Source organism: Protopterus annectens, chromosome 10.part0 (genome assembly GCF_019279795.1).
Source record: "Protopterus annectens isolate FY-2018-M chromosome 10.part0, PAN1.0, whole genome shotgun sequence".
Lineage (NCBI taxonomy): Eukaryota > Metazoa > Chordata > Ceratodontiformes > Protopteridae > Protopterus > Protopterus annectens.
This window is the reverse complement of record NC_056744.1, coordinates 966,988,502-967,007,569: the sequence shown is the minus strand read 5'-3', so window position 1 is coordinate 967,007,569 and position 19,068 is coordinate 966,988,502. Positions and strand designations below refer to the sequence as shown.

Here is a 19,068-nt window from a genome sequence, read left to right as displayed (position 1 = left end):
ACACAGAGTTAATCTGCTTAAATATTTCATGTTCTCCTGACACTTGGCTCAATACACAACCTCTGATGCAGTTACCTTAGAAGAAGGCACCAAATAAAACTAAATCCAGTGGTGTATGATTTATCCAAAATACATTAATAAAAAGGCCATGTGTTACTGAGTACTGAGGCATTATAATCTGCACATCTCCCATGATGCCTTGATAAAGGGAGCATTTCTGTGTCCGGCAGTAAAAATGCTGGAGGAGAGAGGGTGGGGAAAAACAAATACAAACCAATTCAAATGCAGTCAACAACCTTACACAACTGGTTCAAAGAATGCACTTACTATCCTCTGAGAAATCTTGTTAATGTGTTTTAAAATTTACTGGTCTTAGTTCCACCCATTCTCTGCTTATGGCATCTTCTTACTTACTTACTAGAAAAGAAAACCAGGTACCCCAAATGAAAGGCAGCAAACAAGCACTCTTAGATTTAAGGTCTTATGACAACCAGTAATCAGTTTCCCCTTATCCCTCGCCATTCTTACCTGGATGGTCAAAGTTGAACTGGCCCTTGAGTGCCTTGGCTTTTTGTTCTGGGGTTAGTACTTTGTAAAAGCTGTCCTGGCTCAAGATCACCACTTGCTTGTAATGATGGTCGACCTCATTCTGGCCTAGCAACTGCACAATTTTTGAGCAAACAGACGACTACAGAAGAGAAAAAAAAAAATCTGAGAAACTTAGAATAGGAGAAAAGTCTACTAGAACTACTTCTGAACAAATGCGTGGCTCATTAAAACATTTACTTCAATTCATCTTACATGCAGCATGGCAGACCCATTGGACAACTTGGAGGTGCATATATTTTAAATTTCTTCACTCTCTCCAACAGCACAGCTACATCAGAAAAGCAGCTGTGGGGACAGTTGTCTTACACTAATGGAATTCCATTAGCAGTTACACACAGCAAGCCAGATACTTAAACGCATAGCCGTAAAACAGTTTATGCTGCAAATCAGTCTCTTCCCCCTCAGCCTCACTGTCACAAGTCCTGGCAACTGCAAGTATCTGAACATCTATGCACACAAATGTATTCTTCTAAATGAGAATTATTCCTACAACTTTTTGTGATATGATCTTGGCTGCTCTTTTGCCTTAGCACAATCCAAAAACAGCAGCAGCTTCAAGCAGGTCTCTAGAATCAAATAAGATATTACATGGTGAGGAAGCGGAACAAAAAAACATTCCGAAATATAATTTTACTGCAGGAATCTTTCCCAGAAAATGGAAAGTATCCAGGGTCCCCATCAGTACTCCATGCAGCTCAAGGTTCACTTCCATGTTTTGTCTGTCACTGGTTTAGCTCAGTAAGCTAGGATTCTACTACTCTTGTCCTTCGCCTTCTCCATGACCACTATCCAAATAGAACTGCTTAAAATCTTTCCAGTTATACAAACCTTACTAATTCTGGCATTCGCAATAACGTCACAATGTCAAAGAAATTACAGATCTACCAATAATTCTGCATTTTCAGTACTAAGAGAAAAAAATAATTTTTGAACCTTCAGCCCAAATCCTACTTTACTGAGTTAGTCTCTTCAATATGACCAGTGATAAGAGGAGATCAGGACCTCCAAGCTATTAGGGCTTACTGAGAGACAAAAAAAAAAAAAAAAAAAAAAAAAAAGGACCCTGTCCCAATATGCCCAATTTTTGGTTATATTACAAGAGGTTCTTCTACCAGTCCCTCTTTTGAGAGGGACATTCCCACTTTGGGCAGTTTTGTCCTAAAAAGCCATCGAAAATATGGCAAATGTCCCGAGATTTTAAAATAAAAAATATTTACTAAGTCTTCTTTAATAGTTGCATAAAACTTTTAGTTATGTACTTACCATAACTTCAGATGTTTGGGATCCATCTCGCCTACATTCTGACTGATGGGTTCAGAGCCGATCCCTCGGCTCCGACTCGGCACGCTTATGCTATAGAGCGAGGCCTCTAATTGGCTGAGCTATCTTTATCCCAGGATGCACCACCACTAATCCCCCAGATCTTGTTTGTCCGCATTCATGCACACATGCACAGCTTGTTTATATAACATTGTTAGATGTTTCAAGATGAAACAGGATTCGGACCTTCTGATATCCTCTGATCTCCAAGGAAGGGGGAAGGAGGGTGGGTTATTAGGAATGTAGGCGAGATGGATCCCAAAACATCTGAGGTTATGGTAAGTACATAACTAAAAGATGTTATGTGATCCTATCTCGCCTACATTCTGACTGATGGGACAGCGTCCCTAGCACCTAAATCCCGGGTGGCTCATTGGAAAACACTCCTGAGCACTGTGGAACCAAATGAAGCTCGTCCTCTAGATGCCACATCTAATTTGTAGTGAGAAATGAAGGTGTGCGGGGAAGACCATGTAGCCGCAGCACAAATGTCACCAATAGCAAGCTTAGAATGAAATGCTACCGAAGTAGCCATAGCCCTTGTAGAATGAGCCTTGACAGAGGTGGAAAGCTCTTTGTTAGAATAAATATAAGCTTGAGTAATACAGTCCCTGATCCATTTGGCAATAGTGACCTTTGTGACCGCGTTGCCCAATTTGTTTTCTGCAAAGGACACAAACAACTGATCTGTCTTCCTTGATTGTTTGGTCCTGTCCAAATAAAAACGTAACTGCCTGTGGACATCTAGTGTGTGGAAAATAAACTCCGCTTTATTGGAGTATTTTGGAAAAAATACTGGGAGCTCTAACGACTGTTGCAAGCATAAAGTAGAACAGACTTTAGGAACAAAAGGAGGATTTGGTCTGAGGGATACCCTGTCTGTATGAAAAAACAAGTACGGGGGTTTCACTGACAAAGCTTGAAGTTCTGAAACCCTCCTGGCTAAAGTAATTGCCACTAGAAAGGCTGTCTTCCATGATAGAAACTTTAGATCACAGGTAGCTGCCGGTTCAAAGGGAAAAGAAGTCAGGGCACATAATACTATATCGAGATCCCATGGAGGTGCAGGATGAGAAATAGGAGGTCTTAAAGGTGGGTCTATGGATTCATGAAAATTAGAAATCGCTGCCAATTGTACTTTGATGGTAGAAACAGAAGAGCCTTGATTGAAAAGAGGGGTCAGGAATTTGAGTACTTCTGCCACGGGAGTAGAAATGGGGTCCAGGCCCCGGAGTTGAGTCCAGATAGCAAACCTTTTCCATTTGTTAGAATACAGTTTCTTCGTAGCAGACTTGTGGGCTGAAGACAATATGTGCACCACATCTGGATCCAGTGCATGTCTCCTGACTATGGTCGGAAGAGGAGGAGCCAGGCCGTCAATTTTAATGTGTGTAGGGACTGGTGTAGTAGTCCCGACTGATGAATCAGTAGGTCTGGGACCTGGTCCAGGAACCATGGACCTTCCAGAGCATGTTTCCGAAGATAGGGAAACCACACTTGACGAGGCCAGTACAGAGCAATTAAGATCATCTTGCTGCCTAAGAGAGATGCCTTTTGAATCACTCTGGGGAGGAGAGGAACTGGAGGGAAGGCATAAAGCAGTCCGGTGGGCCAAGGATGGACTAATGCTTCCATAGGGCTCTTCCCCGGAGCCGGGGTTAGGGAGAAAAATTCTTTGCACTTCGCATTCAGAGGAGTCGCTTAGAGGTCGCAACACGGAACTCCCCATTCGCTGAAAATCTGCCTTGTAATTGTCATATTCAGAGACCATTCGTGAGGAGAGAGGATGGTTCTGCTCAACCTGTCGGCTATGACATTGGATTTGCCCGGTATGTGGGTAGCCACCAGGAAGCGTTTGGTCGAGACTGCCCATTCCCAAACTCTCATCGCTTCTCTGCAAAGAGGATAGGATCTGGTCCCTCCCTGTTTGTTCAGGTACCAGACAACTGACATGTTGTCTGAGTGAACAGCAATTACGCCCTGAGGGAGGTAATCGTGAAGGGCTCGAAGGGACAGGAGTACTGCCCTCATTTCTAGGATGTTGATGTGGAGAGGGGTCTCTACCGGGTGCCATTTGCCTTGGACTGACCTGCCCAGGGAATGCCCCCCCCACCCCGTCTGGGAGGCGTCCGTGGTCAAAGTGGCCGCCGGATGAGAATAACAAAGGGTCGTCCCTGGTCCAAATTGGAGGACACTAGCCACCAGCGAAGGTCCCGTTTGCAAGATTCTGTGATCCATATTAGATGATTGAGAGGGAGTTCCTGAAAGGACCACTGAGTTGAAAGAAGCCACTGGAGGATTCTCATGTGTAACCTTGCCAAGGGAACTAGGAGAACTGTGGCAGACATCGATCCCAATAGCTGTAGGACCATTCTGGCTTGGGCTTTGGACCTGGGGAGTAAGGCTCGAACCTGATTTTGAATGGTCTGAATTCTGTCTGCAGGTAGATAGACCCGCATCTGGTTTGAATCCATCTCTACCCCTATGAATCTTATTCTTTGAGATGGCCTTAACACAGACTTTGGCCAATTGAAGGTGATTCCAAGGGAATTGCCCAGTGATATTGTGGCTTGCAGGTTCCGTAGAAGTAGATGCTTGGAGGTGGCAGTTAGGAGCCAGTCTAGGTACGGAAACACCTGGAATCCTAGACTTCTCAGGTGAGCAGTCACTACTGCCAAGCATTTGGTGAACACCCTGGGGGCTGTGGTGAGACCAAAGGGCAGCGCACGGAACTGAAAATGACTGCATCCTAGGCTGAAGCGCAAGTGTCTCCTGGACGTTTGATGTATTTTGATATGGTAATATGCGTCCTTGAGGTCTATGGAGCACATCCAAACACCTTTCTCCAACAATGGGAGAATTGTTTGTAAAGTGACCATTCGGAACTTGGACTTCTTGACTGAACGGTTTAGGTTGCTTAGGTCCAAAATGGGCCTAGAGTCCCCGGTCTTTTTTGGCACCAAAAAGAATCTTGAGAAAGTCCCTAATCCGATCTGGTCTGCGGGGACCGGCTGGATGACTCCTTTTTGCAGCAGCTTTGAAACTAAGGCTGTGGTATCCCGTTGACTGGGTGGCGGGTCCGGGATTCTTTTGGACTGAGGGGGGGGGGGCAACAGAATTGGATGGAGTAACCTCCGGCGATAATTCGAAGCACCCATCGGTCCTGAGTGATCCCTTCCCAGGCCTTCAGGTGCTTCAGCGACCCCGACTGGCTCCGGAGCAGCACAGTCGGGCAATCCCTCAGGGACTATGAAAAGCTGAAGAGCCACGAAAGGACTCGCGGTCTCCAGTGTTGCGAGGGCCTCTGCCGCCTCTGGGACGGCGTCTTCCTGATGAATTTCCCCCTCCTCTGCCTCTGGAGGGGGAACCTTCCTGCTGAGAGGGGTAAGACTTCTGAGATCTACGGAACCACATCTTCCCTCCTCTTTTAGTCTTGGGATAAGGCCGAAAGGGAGTGGAAAATCGTGCCCCTACGGCAGTCAGAGTCTTACCCTCCTGTTCACAGCGGGTAAGTGTGTCTTTCACCTTGGGCCCAAACAGGGAGGACCCATCAAAGGGGGCGTCGGCGAATGAAGACTTGAAGGCCTCCGCGAAATGACACAGACGGAGCCAGGCTTGTCTCCGTAGAGCAATGCCTGTACCCGCCGCTCTACTCGCCCCTTCGGCCGCATACGAAATGAGCCTCATGGACTAGTTCGAAATGGACGACATCGTAGCCAGCTGAGAACCAACAGTCTGGGCCAGCTCCTCAGGCAGGTTACCTAAGAGGGTATCGGATAGCTCCTTAATCAGATCCCTCTGGAATCTCGTAAAGTGCGTCAGGTAGTTCAGAGACCTCAAAGTAAAGGCCGCTGAACTAAGGGTGCGCCACTGCATCGATCCATGCTCCTAGACTCCTTATTAGGAGGATGGACGGACGTAGAAGCCTCTGCTACATCTTGCTGGGTAGCAGATGCCACCAACATAGCATCCACAGCCACACCCACACCTTTCGTAAGGAACTCTATCTGGGGGCGCCGAAAGAAATTTGTTTGGACGAGCGGGCACCGGTTCCAGAGTCTGGGTGTTCCCACGCCCTTCGACAGATCAAATCCAAGAGCTCGAAGGGCGGAGACACCCAGGAGGCGGAGGGCCGAGCCCCGAAGGCCTTCAGGAACACAGACTCATCAGCAGAGGGAGGTTTGGACTGCCAGCCGCCTCGTTGTTTTAGGGCTTCCAGGATGTCTGCAAAGGAGACATCATCCGAGGACGACTTGGGGGACCCCTCTGCATCATCGAGATCGGTGTCAGATGTCAAAGACTCATCAGGGGAGTCAACGTGCTTCCTCTTGCACGTTTTCTTCCTGGGAGGTTCTTCCGAAGAGGCTTCAGAAGGACCTCCAGGAGGGGGAGAAACCCCAGCGGGGGTAACCTGAGGCCCAGGGGCTCCGCTGTCTGCGGACAGGGGGACTACCAATGACCCAGTCTCCAAAATGTAAGGAAGGAGCTGGGGAAACTGTGGTGGTAGCCAATGAAGATTTGGCTAGAGCACTCCTCATAGCCCTGAAGGCGGGACCACCAGAATCCTGGGAAGGTCCCCCCTCCGTGGCCATGACAGTGGATGGTACTCCCGCCACCGACGCACCAAGAGGGAGACTTGGGACCGAAAGCATCAATCCCGAAGCCTCCCCCCCAGGGCTGAAGGAAGAAGTCCGTGCACTGAACTCAGACCCGAGAGCCGGAGTCGGAGCAAGGGTCGGGCCTGACCCTAACACCTCCACTGGTTCCACCAACACCTGCTCCAACGGTGCCGCAGCTGTTGAAGGAGGAAGTACAATAGGGGAGTGGACCATCGGCTCCTAAGCCAACTGGGCTGGAGCCGAAACCATCTTTTGGAACACCGGAGACTGGAAGAGTCGAAGGAGCACCCTGTCTATGTCCGAATCAGACATCCTGGATGATCGAGGATACCGATCAGGCCCGAACCGATTTCTCCATAGGTTCCGAAGGGCTCGGGGACCGGCTCCGAAAGGACTCAATTATCGGCTCAGAGGAAACCTTCAAGGAAATTTCCCTCGGCGCCGATAAGGACCTCGGCTCCGAGGGGGAAGAGTCTAAGCCGATGACCCTTATCGGCTCCAATATCAGTGGAGCCGATGAGGGTGACCCGCCTCTCGATGCCCCAGACCTCGGCTCCGAAACCAGAGGGGTCGAGGCTGGAGGGATCGAGGCAGACCGTTCCGACCTCGGCTCCGAAGTCCGTGGAGCCGATGGAGAAGTCTGCTTAGCTTTCTTAGCCGTCGGTTCCGACTGACTGGTCGGAGCTGGCGCTTTCCTCTTCTTAGAAGGAGACTGAGAGGAAGATAAAGCCTCCTCGAAAGAAGGCTTGATTAATCCTTTGAGGATTAATTTGTTTTTCCTCTCCTGGAGGACTCGGGAGGAAAACGCATGGCATACACTGCACGATTCCTGCAGATGTTTGGTGCCAAGACAATAGACGCACGAGGAGTGGTCGTCCGTTATGGACATTTTGAACCCACACCTCGTGCACTTTTTAAACCCGGAGGATTTATGTTCTTTAGACATAGTCCTACAAGAAAAACAGACCACAACAGCAAACTTAACAGGAAAAAAGACTATATATATATATATATATATATATATATATATATATATATATATATATATATATATATATATATATATATATATATATATAGTACTTAGCCCAGCCAATGTTGACCACGTCCAAGCTCTGTAAGCGGCAAAAGAGATCTGGGGGATTAGTGGTGGTGCATCCTGGGACAAAGATAGCTCAGCCAATTAGAGGCCTCGCTCTATAGCATAAGCATGCCGAGTCGGAGCCGAGGGATCGGCTCCGAACCCGTCAGAATGTAGGCGAGATAAACACCTAGACATATGAAATAGCATAAGCAACTCACATGCTACCAAGAATAAGCTTTTATTTGGGCAAAAACAGTGAAGTTATGTCCTTTGCACTGGCCATGGGTATGCCCGTCCTGCAAAATCACACGGTTCTACAAAAAAAGTCCCACTTTGGGCATTTGAAAAGGTGGCAACCCTAGCTGGAATCACACCTCTCAAATCCAGCTTAAAGGTTACTACATACCCCAACACAGCCCCAGCTCTGAAGAATGCATTACACAAAATGTACCCACACTTCCTGAAGCCTGCACTCAGAAAATGCCTCATTCTTCAAATTCAACACCTCTAAGAAATATGGGAATTCTATGTTCTAAGAACACACTGAAAACTATGGTACTAGTCTACTACAAAATATCATGTTTACACGTGTATGGCTACAGTCAACTAGAGTACAGAATATTAAAAGGGCAAATAAACTACAAGTTACAAAGTACAGCAAATGGTAGTTATGTACAGCTGACATGACTCCCTTTCATAACCAGTGTAGTTTCAGGAATGGTCTTCATACTCACGATGAAAAACACAGCTTCAGTGATTCTATCTTTCAGAATGCAGAGAAGGGGCTCCTCAGAGGTCTTCATAAAGGTGTACTTTTTGAGCCATTTGTTTTTATAAAATTAGTCTCTTGCCTGCCAAACTTCTAGCACAAGGGAAACAATTTTTACTTTTTTCTAAGCTGTAAAAACACAATTCCACAACTTATTAAATCCTTCCTTTTTCCCCTCAAAGCACTGTCCACACTTTTATAAAGTTTTGCAATAAAATACAAAAGATGCAACTGAAAAACATTTTAAAATAATCATAGTTGTGCTTTGTAGGAACCAGTCTACCTTTTTCACTTTACATAACCTCTGTTGCTTGGTAAAAATAACCCATATTGCATAAGCTCAACTACATGTTCTAAATGTGTGTATTTGAGCTTGTGGCAATATGAGCAAATGCAGAATCACAAAAGCACTTTTTTCTTGCAGGGGCAGTTCACCCCCCACCATACCACCTTATTTATACTCATTCCAAGAACACTGCTCCTTAGTGAGAACGCTCAATGACATGCAAGATAAAAAGCTTATTTCATTGCCTGTTTGGGGGGGGGGGGGGGATCTCATATATGCTTCGATGAAGAGCAAACAACAAATCAAGCAGTTATGCTTCAGCAACTGGTCGCACAAACGGAGTTATTTCAAAGGATTTCGAAATCAGTCAAGTATCTGATCACGGGTGATGTTTATTCATTATCTAATAATAAAACCTGTGTTGCATAGGCATCATGAATGGAGTCAAACCTGCAATAGTAGAAGGCACATCCTTATTTTCATCTTTATCACAGCTTTGTAGTTCCTTTGTTAGACAATGAGCCACACAGTGAAACAATGCCTGCCGTTTCTTCCAACATACATTTTGCAGCAGGAAAGCTTAGAAAAGGTACCGGTTCTGCTGTTACCATCTTCTTCCAAGTTCCCTCTACTAACTCGACACTCACACAGGGGATGAACACCTCACAAGGTCCGTAAGATGGTATAACAGAAGTCCCCCAAACACTAATGCAATACCCAGAAATGCACAAACACTTTATGAAAGGCAAGGGGCCTCCGGCTACACTGCACCATGCAAAAGACATTTCAGACTGTGCCTTCTAAACCTTGACAGATACCTCTAGCACAAATAAAAGAAACTTGAACCATAATCTGCTGATATAAAAGAACAAGGAAACTATATGTTCACTGAAGTACAAAAACCACAACATTTCTAAAAACAGGGGCTGCTCAATCAACTCACTTGGACAAAAAAAAAAAAAAAAGACACCGTTCAAGGAATGGACTGTTCTTCCCCTTGTACCTGCTGCACGCACCCTCCCTAAGCCAAGTTTCCTTACATTTTGCTCATAAGCCAATCTCATCTCTACCTCTAACCAAGGACTTGCTATATTAAAAGCTTAAATAATCAGAAGACGAGCCAAGTAATACCCACTCTCCCTTTAACCTTTCAGTTTCTCAGTGTGCCCAAGGCCATGCCTATTAACCAGTACACTTCTCTGAATTGAAGTTCCTCCATCATACTGACAACCAACAGCTTATGCCCCAAAATGTAACCAGACTACTTTATGTAGTTGGGCGATAGTATACTTCAAAACTTACAGACTACAAAAATTACACTCACTCGTCCGGTTCCAGGAGAAATTCACTACAAGTAGGTTTGCCAACATCTGGCAATGTTCACCCCAACACTGGTCCTATAATTAATATGCTTCCATCTTCCTGATCCACTTCAGTCCCCCCTGAATTAAACTGTCAAATCAGTGCCCATAGCATATGTAACAACCTGCACATACAATCAGCACTGGAAAATCAACTACACAGATTAAATAGATCTAGCCACAAGAGAGTTGCCTATATCCACATAAAGGATTTGCCCTCACTCCTGACCATTTCAAAGTGACTGCATAAGTGACTTCCTGACATAGCTATTTTTGCAAACAAACCTCCGTCAGTTATAATTACCTACCTTCCCCATACCAAAAACAAGATGAACAGTCTTAACCAATATTAAAAATGAGTATGAGTATCTCAGTATTAACTGGAAAACAGAGAGGGATTCATTTTCACACCCATAACTTCTGCTCATTGGCCCTTCCCAGCATATCAACCTTGCTGCTCATAAGGACACTAACACAGAAGCACTCTTATCACAGGGATAAAAATTCAAAGGGGGATATTCCAGGATGACTGTCACCATTGCTATTCTGCCTTGCCATTAATCCATTAAGCTATTTACTTAACAGCTTAGGCCATGGCTTCTAGAAAACAACAAAGTCTAATGACTTCTCTTTGTCGAGGATTTAAAACTGTACAGCTCACCAGATGAGGAACTGAAAGCACAGCTGCAGGTTATCAAAACTTTCAGAGAATATTGGAATGTCATTTGGTCTTGATAAATATGCAAAAGCAACCTTTAAAAAAAAGGAAAACTGCAGCACCAGGAAAACGTCAGTTTGAGACAAGAATGTGATATAAAAGAACTTGAGCAAGAGGGAGTGTATAAATACTAGAGAAGTGATGAAGGATCAGCAATAAAACATGAACAAATGCGAATAAAGCTCAGTAAGGAGTACTTTAGAAAACTTAAATTAATCCTGAAAACAGCACTGACATCTAGGAAAAAGATCAAGCCATAAATCAAAACCATAAGTTAGGACAGGAAGGGCAAATTGGAGTGATTGACTGGCCCCAAAAAGTGTTGGATAGATTAGATATTAAAACAGGATGCTTCATGCTCACCAAATGATTAAATCAGTGTAGACCAAGATTCTATATTCCCCGTTCCGAAGGGGGGGGATGGGCTCATTGAAATTGATTACGTGTATAGATCTGCAATCATGGGACTCCACAGATATTTACTGACCTCAAGATCCAAATGTAGTGAAAGTTTTGAAACCTAAGAATAAATCTAAGATGACATCTCTGCTTAATTTAGCAAAAGCATGTCAATGTGCAGTGAGTTGGATGAAGTGGTGATGACTGTACCCAAGGGTGAGAGACTGGTGATTGCAGCAGACTTCAACGGGCATGTTGGTGAAGGGAATAGAGGGGATGAGGAAGTGATGGGTAGGTACGGTGTTAAGCAAAGGAATGCAGGTCAGATGGTAGTGGATTTTGCGAAAAGGATGGACATGGCTGTGGTGAATATGTATTTAAGCAAGAGGGAGGAGCACAGGGTGACATACAAGAGTGGAGGAAGATGCACACCAGGTGGATTATATCTTATGTAGAAGGGCCAATCTGAAGGAGATTGGCGACTGTAAAGTGGTGGCAGGGGAAAGTGTAGTTAGGCAGCATAGGATGGTGGTTTGTAGGAGGACATTGGTGATCAACAGGAGGAGGATGAGTGTGAGGGCAGCACCAAGGATCAAATGGTGGAAATTGAAAAAGGGTAATTGTGAGTTGATGTTCAGGGAAGAGTTAAGACAGGCACTGGGTGGCAGTGAAGAGTTACCGAATAGCTGAGTAACTACAGCAGAGCTAGTAAGAGAGATGGCTAGAAGGGTGCTTGGTGTGACATCTGGAAAGAGGAAGGAGGACAAGGAGACCTGGTGGTAGAATGAAGTAGTACAGGAGAGTATAGAGAGAGAGGAAGAGAGGGTGGCAAAGAAGAAGTGGGATTGTCAGAGATGAAGAGAGAGGGTGGCGAAGAAAATGTGGGATTGTCAGAGATGAAGTAGACAAGAGTATAAGGAGATGAGGTGCATGGCAAAGAGAGGTGGCGAAGGCTAAGGATAAGGCATATGAAGAGTTGTATGAAAGGTTGGACACTAAGGAGGGAGAAAAGGACATGTACCAATTGGCTAGACAGGGGGACCGAGCTAGTAAAGATGTGCAGCAGGTAAGGGTGATAAAGGATAATGAGGGAAATGTACTCACAAGCGAGGAGAGAGTGTTGAGCAGATGGAAAGAGGAGAGAGTGTTGAGCAGATGGAAAAAGAGTACTTTGAGGGGTTGATGAATGAAAAGAAGGTTGGAGGAGGTGAGGATAGTGAAAGTGGATTAGCAAGGAGGAAGTAAGGACAGCTATGAAGAGGATGAAGAACGGAAAGGCTGTTGGTCCAGATGACATACCTGTGGAAGCATGGAGGTGTTTAGGTGAAATGGCAGTGGAGATTTTAACTAGATTGTTTAATGAAATCTTGGGAAAGTGAGAGGATGCTTGAGGAATGGAGAAAGTGTTTTGGTACCAATTTTTAAGAATAAGGGTGATGTGCAGAGCTAAAGGGATTAAACTGATCAGTCACAGCATGAAGTTATGGGAAAGAGTAGTGGAAGCTAGGTTAAGAAGGGAGGTGATTATTAGTGATCAGCGGTATTGTTTCATGCCAGGAAAGAGCACCACAGATGCGATGTTTGCTCTGAGAGTGTTGGAGTAGTACAGAGAAGGTCAGAAGGAGTTGCATTGCGTCTTTGTGGATTCAGAGAAAGCATATGACAGGGTGCCTAGAGAGGAGTTGTGGTATTGTATGAGGAGTGGTACAGGATATGCAAGAGGGTAGTGTGATAGCAGTGGGAGTGACGGATGCGTTTAAGGTGGAGGTGGGATTACACTAAGGATCAGCTCTGAGCCCTTTCTTATTTGCAATGGTGATGAACAGGTTGACAGACGAGATCAGACAGGAGTCCCCGTGGACTATGATGTTTGCAGATGCCATTGTGATCTGTAGTGAGATTAGGGAACAGGTGGAGATATGCTCTAGAGAGAGAAGAGGAATGAAGGTCAGCAGGACTAAGAGAATATATGTGCGTGAATGAGAGGGAGAATAGAAGAATGGTGAGGATGCAGGGAGTAGAGGTGGCGAAGGTGAAGGAGTTTAAGTACTTGGGATCAACAGTTCAGAGTAATGGTGAGAGTGGAAGAGAGGGGAAGAAGAGAGTACAGGCAGAATGGAGTGGGTGGAGAAGAGAGCGTCAGGAGTGATTTGTGACAGACTATTACCAGTAAGAGTGAAAGGGAAGGTCTACAAGAGGGTAGTGAGATCAGCTATGTTATACGGGTTGGAGACAGTGGCATTGACAAAAAGGCAGGAGTCGGAGCTTGATGTGGCAGAGTTGAAGATGTTAAGATTTGCACTGGGTGTGACGAGGATGGGCAGGATTAGGAATAAGTACATTAGAAGGTCAGCCCAGGTTGGAAGGTTTGGAGACAAAGCCAGAGAGGCAAGATTACGTTGGTTTGGACATGTGCCGAGGAGGGATGCAGAGTACATTGGGAAAAAGATGCAAAGGATGAAGCTGCCAGGTAACAGGAAGAGAGGAAGGCCTAAGATAAGTTTTATGGATCTGGTGAGAGAGGACATGCAGGTGGTTGGTGTGACAGAGCAAGATGCAGAGGACAGGAAGAAATGGAAACAGTTGATCTGCTGTGGTGACCCCTAACGGCAGCAGCCGAAAGAAGATGTCAATGTCAAGCAGGAATGGAAATCAAAACAGAAAGAGATATAAACCAGGCAGCAACTGAAAGTGCTAAAAAACAAAAAGAACAAAAGAATATAAGGTGAAGGACAAGATGAGAAGGGCAAGAAATGTGGAAAAAACAAATATAGTTGCAAGTATAGAAAACTTCTGGAAGAGCCTCATGTTGATCAAGAACGAATGCAGAAATGGTTAAGGAGAGGTGAATTCACATCAAGAAATGAAATGTTAATATGGGCAGCCCATGATAGTGGGCTACGTACACGCTGGTTTTCAAAGTCCACTGAACATGTGTGAGAAACAGACATATGTAGGTTCTGTAAAACAGAATTGGAAAGTCACACACACTGTTGCTGGTTGCAACGCACTAATGGCAGAGGGACTGTATAATGAAAGGCATAACAATGTGGCAAGACTGTTAGACTGGAGACTGTGCCATCGACGTGGCTGAAAAACACTGGAAACATGAGCCAAAAGAATCATAGAAAATGATGAAGTTTATATCACATGGGATCACCCAATAACAGTTCAAAAGATAGATGCTAGAAAACCGGATATAGTCATGGTATTAGAAACCCAAAAGACTTGGAGAAGTTAAAGAGGACAGAAGCACTCCCAAATGGGTCCTGATCTCTTCCCCCAAAAGATATTACAGTGGCTCAAATAATGTTCAAATTATTTAGCAACAATCTCCTGGTCCCTAGACTCAGCAGTTAACTTCTCCTAAGATATCTTCCATCCACAACAGTAGAGCACCACTTATGGTGTTTATGAACAAAATATGACTGACTCGGGTGCCTGCTGCTCCTGGCTACGTAACAGTGGAGTAAGCGGCTGCCGCCTCCTCACCCATACTGTGGATGAGAAGTGGTGGTTTTGGCTCACCACATGGAAGACACCTAGTGAAACCTCTTGGAATTTCATCCACTGGAGTACGTGCCTACTGAGTACATCTGCACTTGTATGCAGAGGGAAACTCATCATGTAGAGGCACACTGCTCCTCAGAGTAAATGGAGTAGCCCATTTCTAATAGTGCTGTGGTGAGGTACTGTTTGAACTCTACTCAATTCACTGAGTTCGAAGAAACTGCAGTGATTGCTTCTGGTAGAGTACTGCAAGGCTGATGCAATTAGCATTTTTAACAACTAAACACTGAACTGCCAGTTGTTTAAAACTTAAACTGGTGTCATAAAATACGGATGTGAATGTTTAGTCCACACCTTGAGTGTGAACAGCGCAAGTAAATACTATCCATTCCAAGTCCTCAAAAATTCACAGCATCCCTTACTATAACATTTTTCTAACTTACTGTAACTTTCTCCTATATATATATATATATATATATATATATATATATATATATATATATATATATATATATATATATAATCTTTTTTCACCCAAGTCATACTTTTTTATTTCTATTCGCCAAAGTTAATCGTCCTCCTGTTATACATCTCTCTCCTTTCATTTTAAGTCATACTCTGCATTTGCAAAATCTCAAACACTAAGGCTCACATCTGCCAAGATTCACATTTCTGTATATATGTACACTGAATCTGCTGCACCTTGCTGAAAACAATACTGTTGGATCTTTATTGGAAAATATTTTACAACTACTTCTCTGTTAATGGTGCTTTTCCTATATGGGCCCATTCTCACAGTCTTAACAAATGGAATGAGTGAAAGAATAAATCTTTTCAGTCTAGTAATCCGACAAGTACAGATTGGCGAGAAGGTAGTATTAGACTGGAAAGCAGAGTAGCTCTTGTTAAAGAATTTCAAGCAGTTTTTATGTTTGAATAGGACAAAATGCTGCAATGACTAAACAGAAGGGCAACTAAGGTGGTAAGTGGAACACACTGTACCATATTGAGGGCAGGCTATGGAAGCTAGAACTCTACTGAACAGCAGAGGAAGTGTGTGCGCACACTAAAGTGAAAATGTGGAGAAATTGTACAGGAGGAAAGCAAGAAGGGAGCATAACCAGTAAATCAAAGGGTTGCTAGTTAGTTTACTTGTACTTTGCCATGGAAGTAAGCTCTGAACCACATTAAAGAATAAAAAATTTGTGGATGGTCCGGTCTCACCTAATGCCGCCACTAATGTAACAAGTCACAGGTTATACTCTTGTAATCCACACCCTGCTGGCCCTAAAACTATACAATTTGAAATTGGCCTTAACCGCATACAAATACATACTGCTGCCTTAAGTTATGACCAATACTTGCCACCCAAATACATTTTACAGCGAACAGCTGAAGGCACTGGTCTGAGACCAAATGGGCAAAATTCTCGGAAGCCACCATTGGTGCTGTCTTAGCAACAATAACTAAAGCTAGACCATGATAAATTTTGAGTACACCCGACACTCATCCCTCTAACAGATGACAAGAAAGTTGGGTATTTAGCTTAGAAGCTTTAATACAGAGAATCAGGATGGATGGCCGCATCATAAAATGTAAACTGACTGGTTGACAGACCTACCTTACATACATGCCTACATCTCAACAGCTTACTACAAAATGGTAGTCAGGCTCACACGTGCCCAGTACTTGTACAAGCCCTTGGATAGCTTCTTAAGACAAAAAAAAAAAAAAATGCTGTTCAAATGATTAATGTTAGACATGCATTATTATAGACATGACATTAGAAACAAAACACAATGTTAATGTCTAGGTTGCCGTGCATCTGTTACGTGTTCTGGAGATGCAACCGGATCTCGTAACATAATCTAGACTAAATCTTGCAACAGGGACAGTCTTTGGGTAACAACTCTCATCAAGAACGTCTAAAATTTGTCACAGGAGCAGGAACATTCTCTGCAGCTTCCTCAAATTGGAACACAGAACTCACCGAGATGGAGAGTCTCTCTCAGGCTGTGCGCTGTGATATAGGCTCGGACATCAGTCTCAAATGTTTCAGATTCCGCCTAAACTCTGCTCCTTGTGATTCCACAATATACAATCTAGGCTCTACTCCTTGGGATCTAGGCTCTAGGCAAATATTCTTCACAACTCTAATCCGAACATAACCTTTGAACGTTTGCACCCTTACCACTTCTCGTAATGGACTGAAAAGCTTGCAGGTTTTAATCGCAGTAGGACGTCTGGGTTAAATGCCTCAACAAGTTGGTTTTCACTGACCTGTTCTTGACACACGGAACCAACAACTGACTGATTGGTAATGTGGCTCTGGTTTGTCTCGACAGAAGTATCTGGGCAGGTGAACCAAAATGTTTATCACGAGGAATGTTTGCGATTCAAGAGATGCAGGAAATCATTATCTCATTTTGACTTCTCTAGTAACCGTTTTACACATTGAATTGCACATTCTGCCAAACCATTTGACTGAGGAAACTCAGGGCTGCTCATGACATGAGTAAAGTCCCACTCTTCGGCAAATCTTTTGAAATGTTGGCTTGTAAACTGGGTGCCATTGTCAGAAATAACTGTGCGGACTACCATGGACTGCAAAATGATGCTTCATCCTAGTAAGGACAGCACTGGATGCTAGACTGGGAAGTAGGTCAATCTCGAACCAATTTAATAAGAGAATCTACTAAACACCAAATAATGTTGACCATTCCACTCAAAAACGTCTGTGGCTACTGTCGACCAAGGTAGTTCAGGAATCTGGTTCAGATGAAGTGGTTCTGTTGATGTGGCTTTGTACTACTGCGCACAGAACAAGACAAGTACTCTCTCAATGTCTTATGACACAGAAGGCCAATATTAGCTCTCACCCTTCTTCCGATAGAGTCGGTTTCTGGGTGACCACAACGCAAGCTAATAATGTACTCTTCATGCAAGGACTTTGGAACAAAGACTTTCAGAATGATACCTTTGTCAAACAAATCCCATCTCTGAAAATAAGACTGCACTTCTTGAGGTATATTAGATTAATCAAGGATGGCCGTTTAAGCAAAGTGGTTGAGCCTCTGTAAAACAATCTGTGGCTGTGTGATCTCTCACCTCACCAAGATGAGAGAAAGAAAAATTTCTCACTTCAAGGACTTCAAAATCAAGGTTCTCTTATTCTCATGCTGTTCAATGGAGTTTCTGGGTGATATAGACAATGTATCAAAGATAAAGAAGTTTGCCTTTCTTGTTGACAAGACAAATTACACTTTTGCAATCTCATCATCATACATTAAAGTCTGGCTGTGGCTGGAAGTGAATGCATAGGCTCTCCCAAGATGGTTACTAGAGGTTGGTGGTCTGCTTTAGTCTGGATAGGTCTACCATAAACAATCATGGAACTTCGAACATGCAAACAATTGCCAAAAGCTCTCAGAGCATAATGAGTTTCAGTTTAAGTAAAAGTTCTCAATGCATAGGCAGTAGGTTGACCCTCTTGTAAAATTACTGCACCAAGATCATATTTCGAAGCATCACATGACAGAGTGACTGCTTTGTGAACATCATAATACCACAGAGCTAGTGGACTAGCAATTCTCGGTTTCAGGACATCAAATGCACTTTGGTGTTGCTCTAACCAAGACCAGGATACATCTTATAGTAAGCTCAAGTCTGGAATGAACCTGCCTAAATGGTTAACCATACCAAGAAAACGTTACAGGGCTTGAACACTGTCTGGATGGAGCTGGCATCTCAAGAACGGCTGTTTGCTTTGAAGGGTCTGGTCGTAGGCCTGAACTAGTACATAAATGGCCTACACAAGTAACCCAATTTGCATTTCTGTGGACTGAGATTGAAATTCACTTGATGTGCTCTTTCCAGAACTTTGAGGTTTCTGTCATGCTCAGCTTCACCATTACCTCCTACTAGTATGTCATCTACTATAATAGATGCTCCATTGCACGGTGAAAGACTTCACTTGGAGAATTTATCCCAAATGGCACTCAAAAATCTCTGTCAAATGGAGTACTAAAAGTAGTTAGCAATGAGGATTTCTTGTTGAGCTGAATTTGCCAAAATGAACTCTCTGCATCTAAGACAGAAAAAAAAAACAGTGGCATTTGGCATCAGAGCTGCGACTGACTGTGCACATTGGATGAAGAGGTCTTTTTTGTTTTGCTCAAATCTCGTGGATCTGAAGTCATGTGAGCTTTTCTTATGAGCTACCACCATGTAAGATACCCACTCAGCTGGCTCTGCTACTGGACAAATCACACCTTGTTGTACCATTTTACCTAACTGTTTTGATTCTATCCTGCATAGCTATTGCAACCTTTTCGAGTTCGCCTGATATCTGGATCTAACTTCATGGAGTACACAAGTGGAAGCTTCCCTAGTT

At 44.0% G+C, this 19,068-nt stretch overlaps 1 protein-coding gene across 1 annotated transcript in view; it reads right to left on the bottom strand.

The window, feature by feature from the left end:
• Window positions 1–19,068, bottom strand: part of LOC122814226 (uridine-cytidine kinase 2-like) — a 363,423-nt gene that overhangs the window by 320,750 nt on the left and 23,605 nt on the right. Inside the window, exon 2 of the mRNA XM_044086826.1 lies at window positions 512–688. Coding sequence (XP_043942761.1) covers window positions 512–688 — 177 coding nt within the window. The remainder of the gene's footprint in view (window positions 1–511; window positions 689–19,068) is intronic.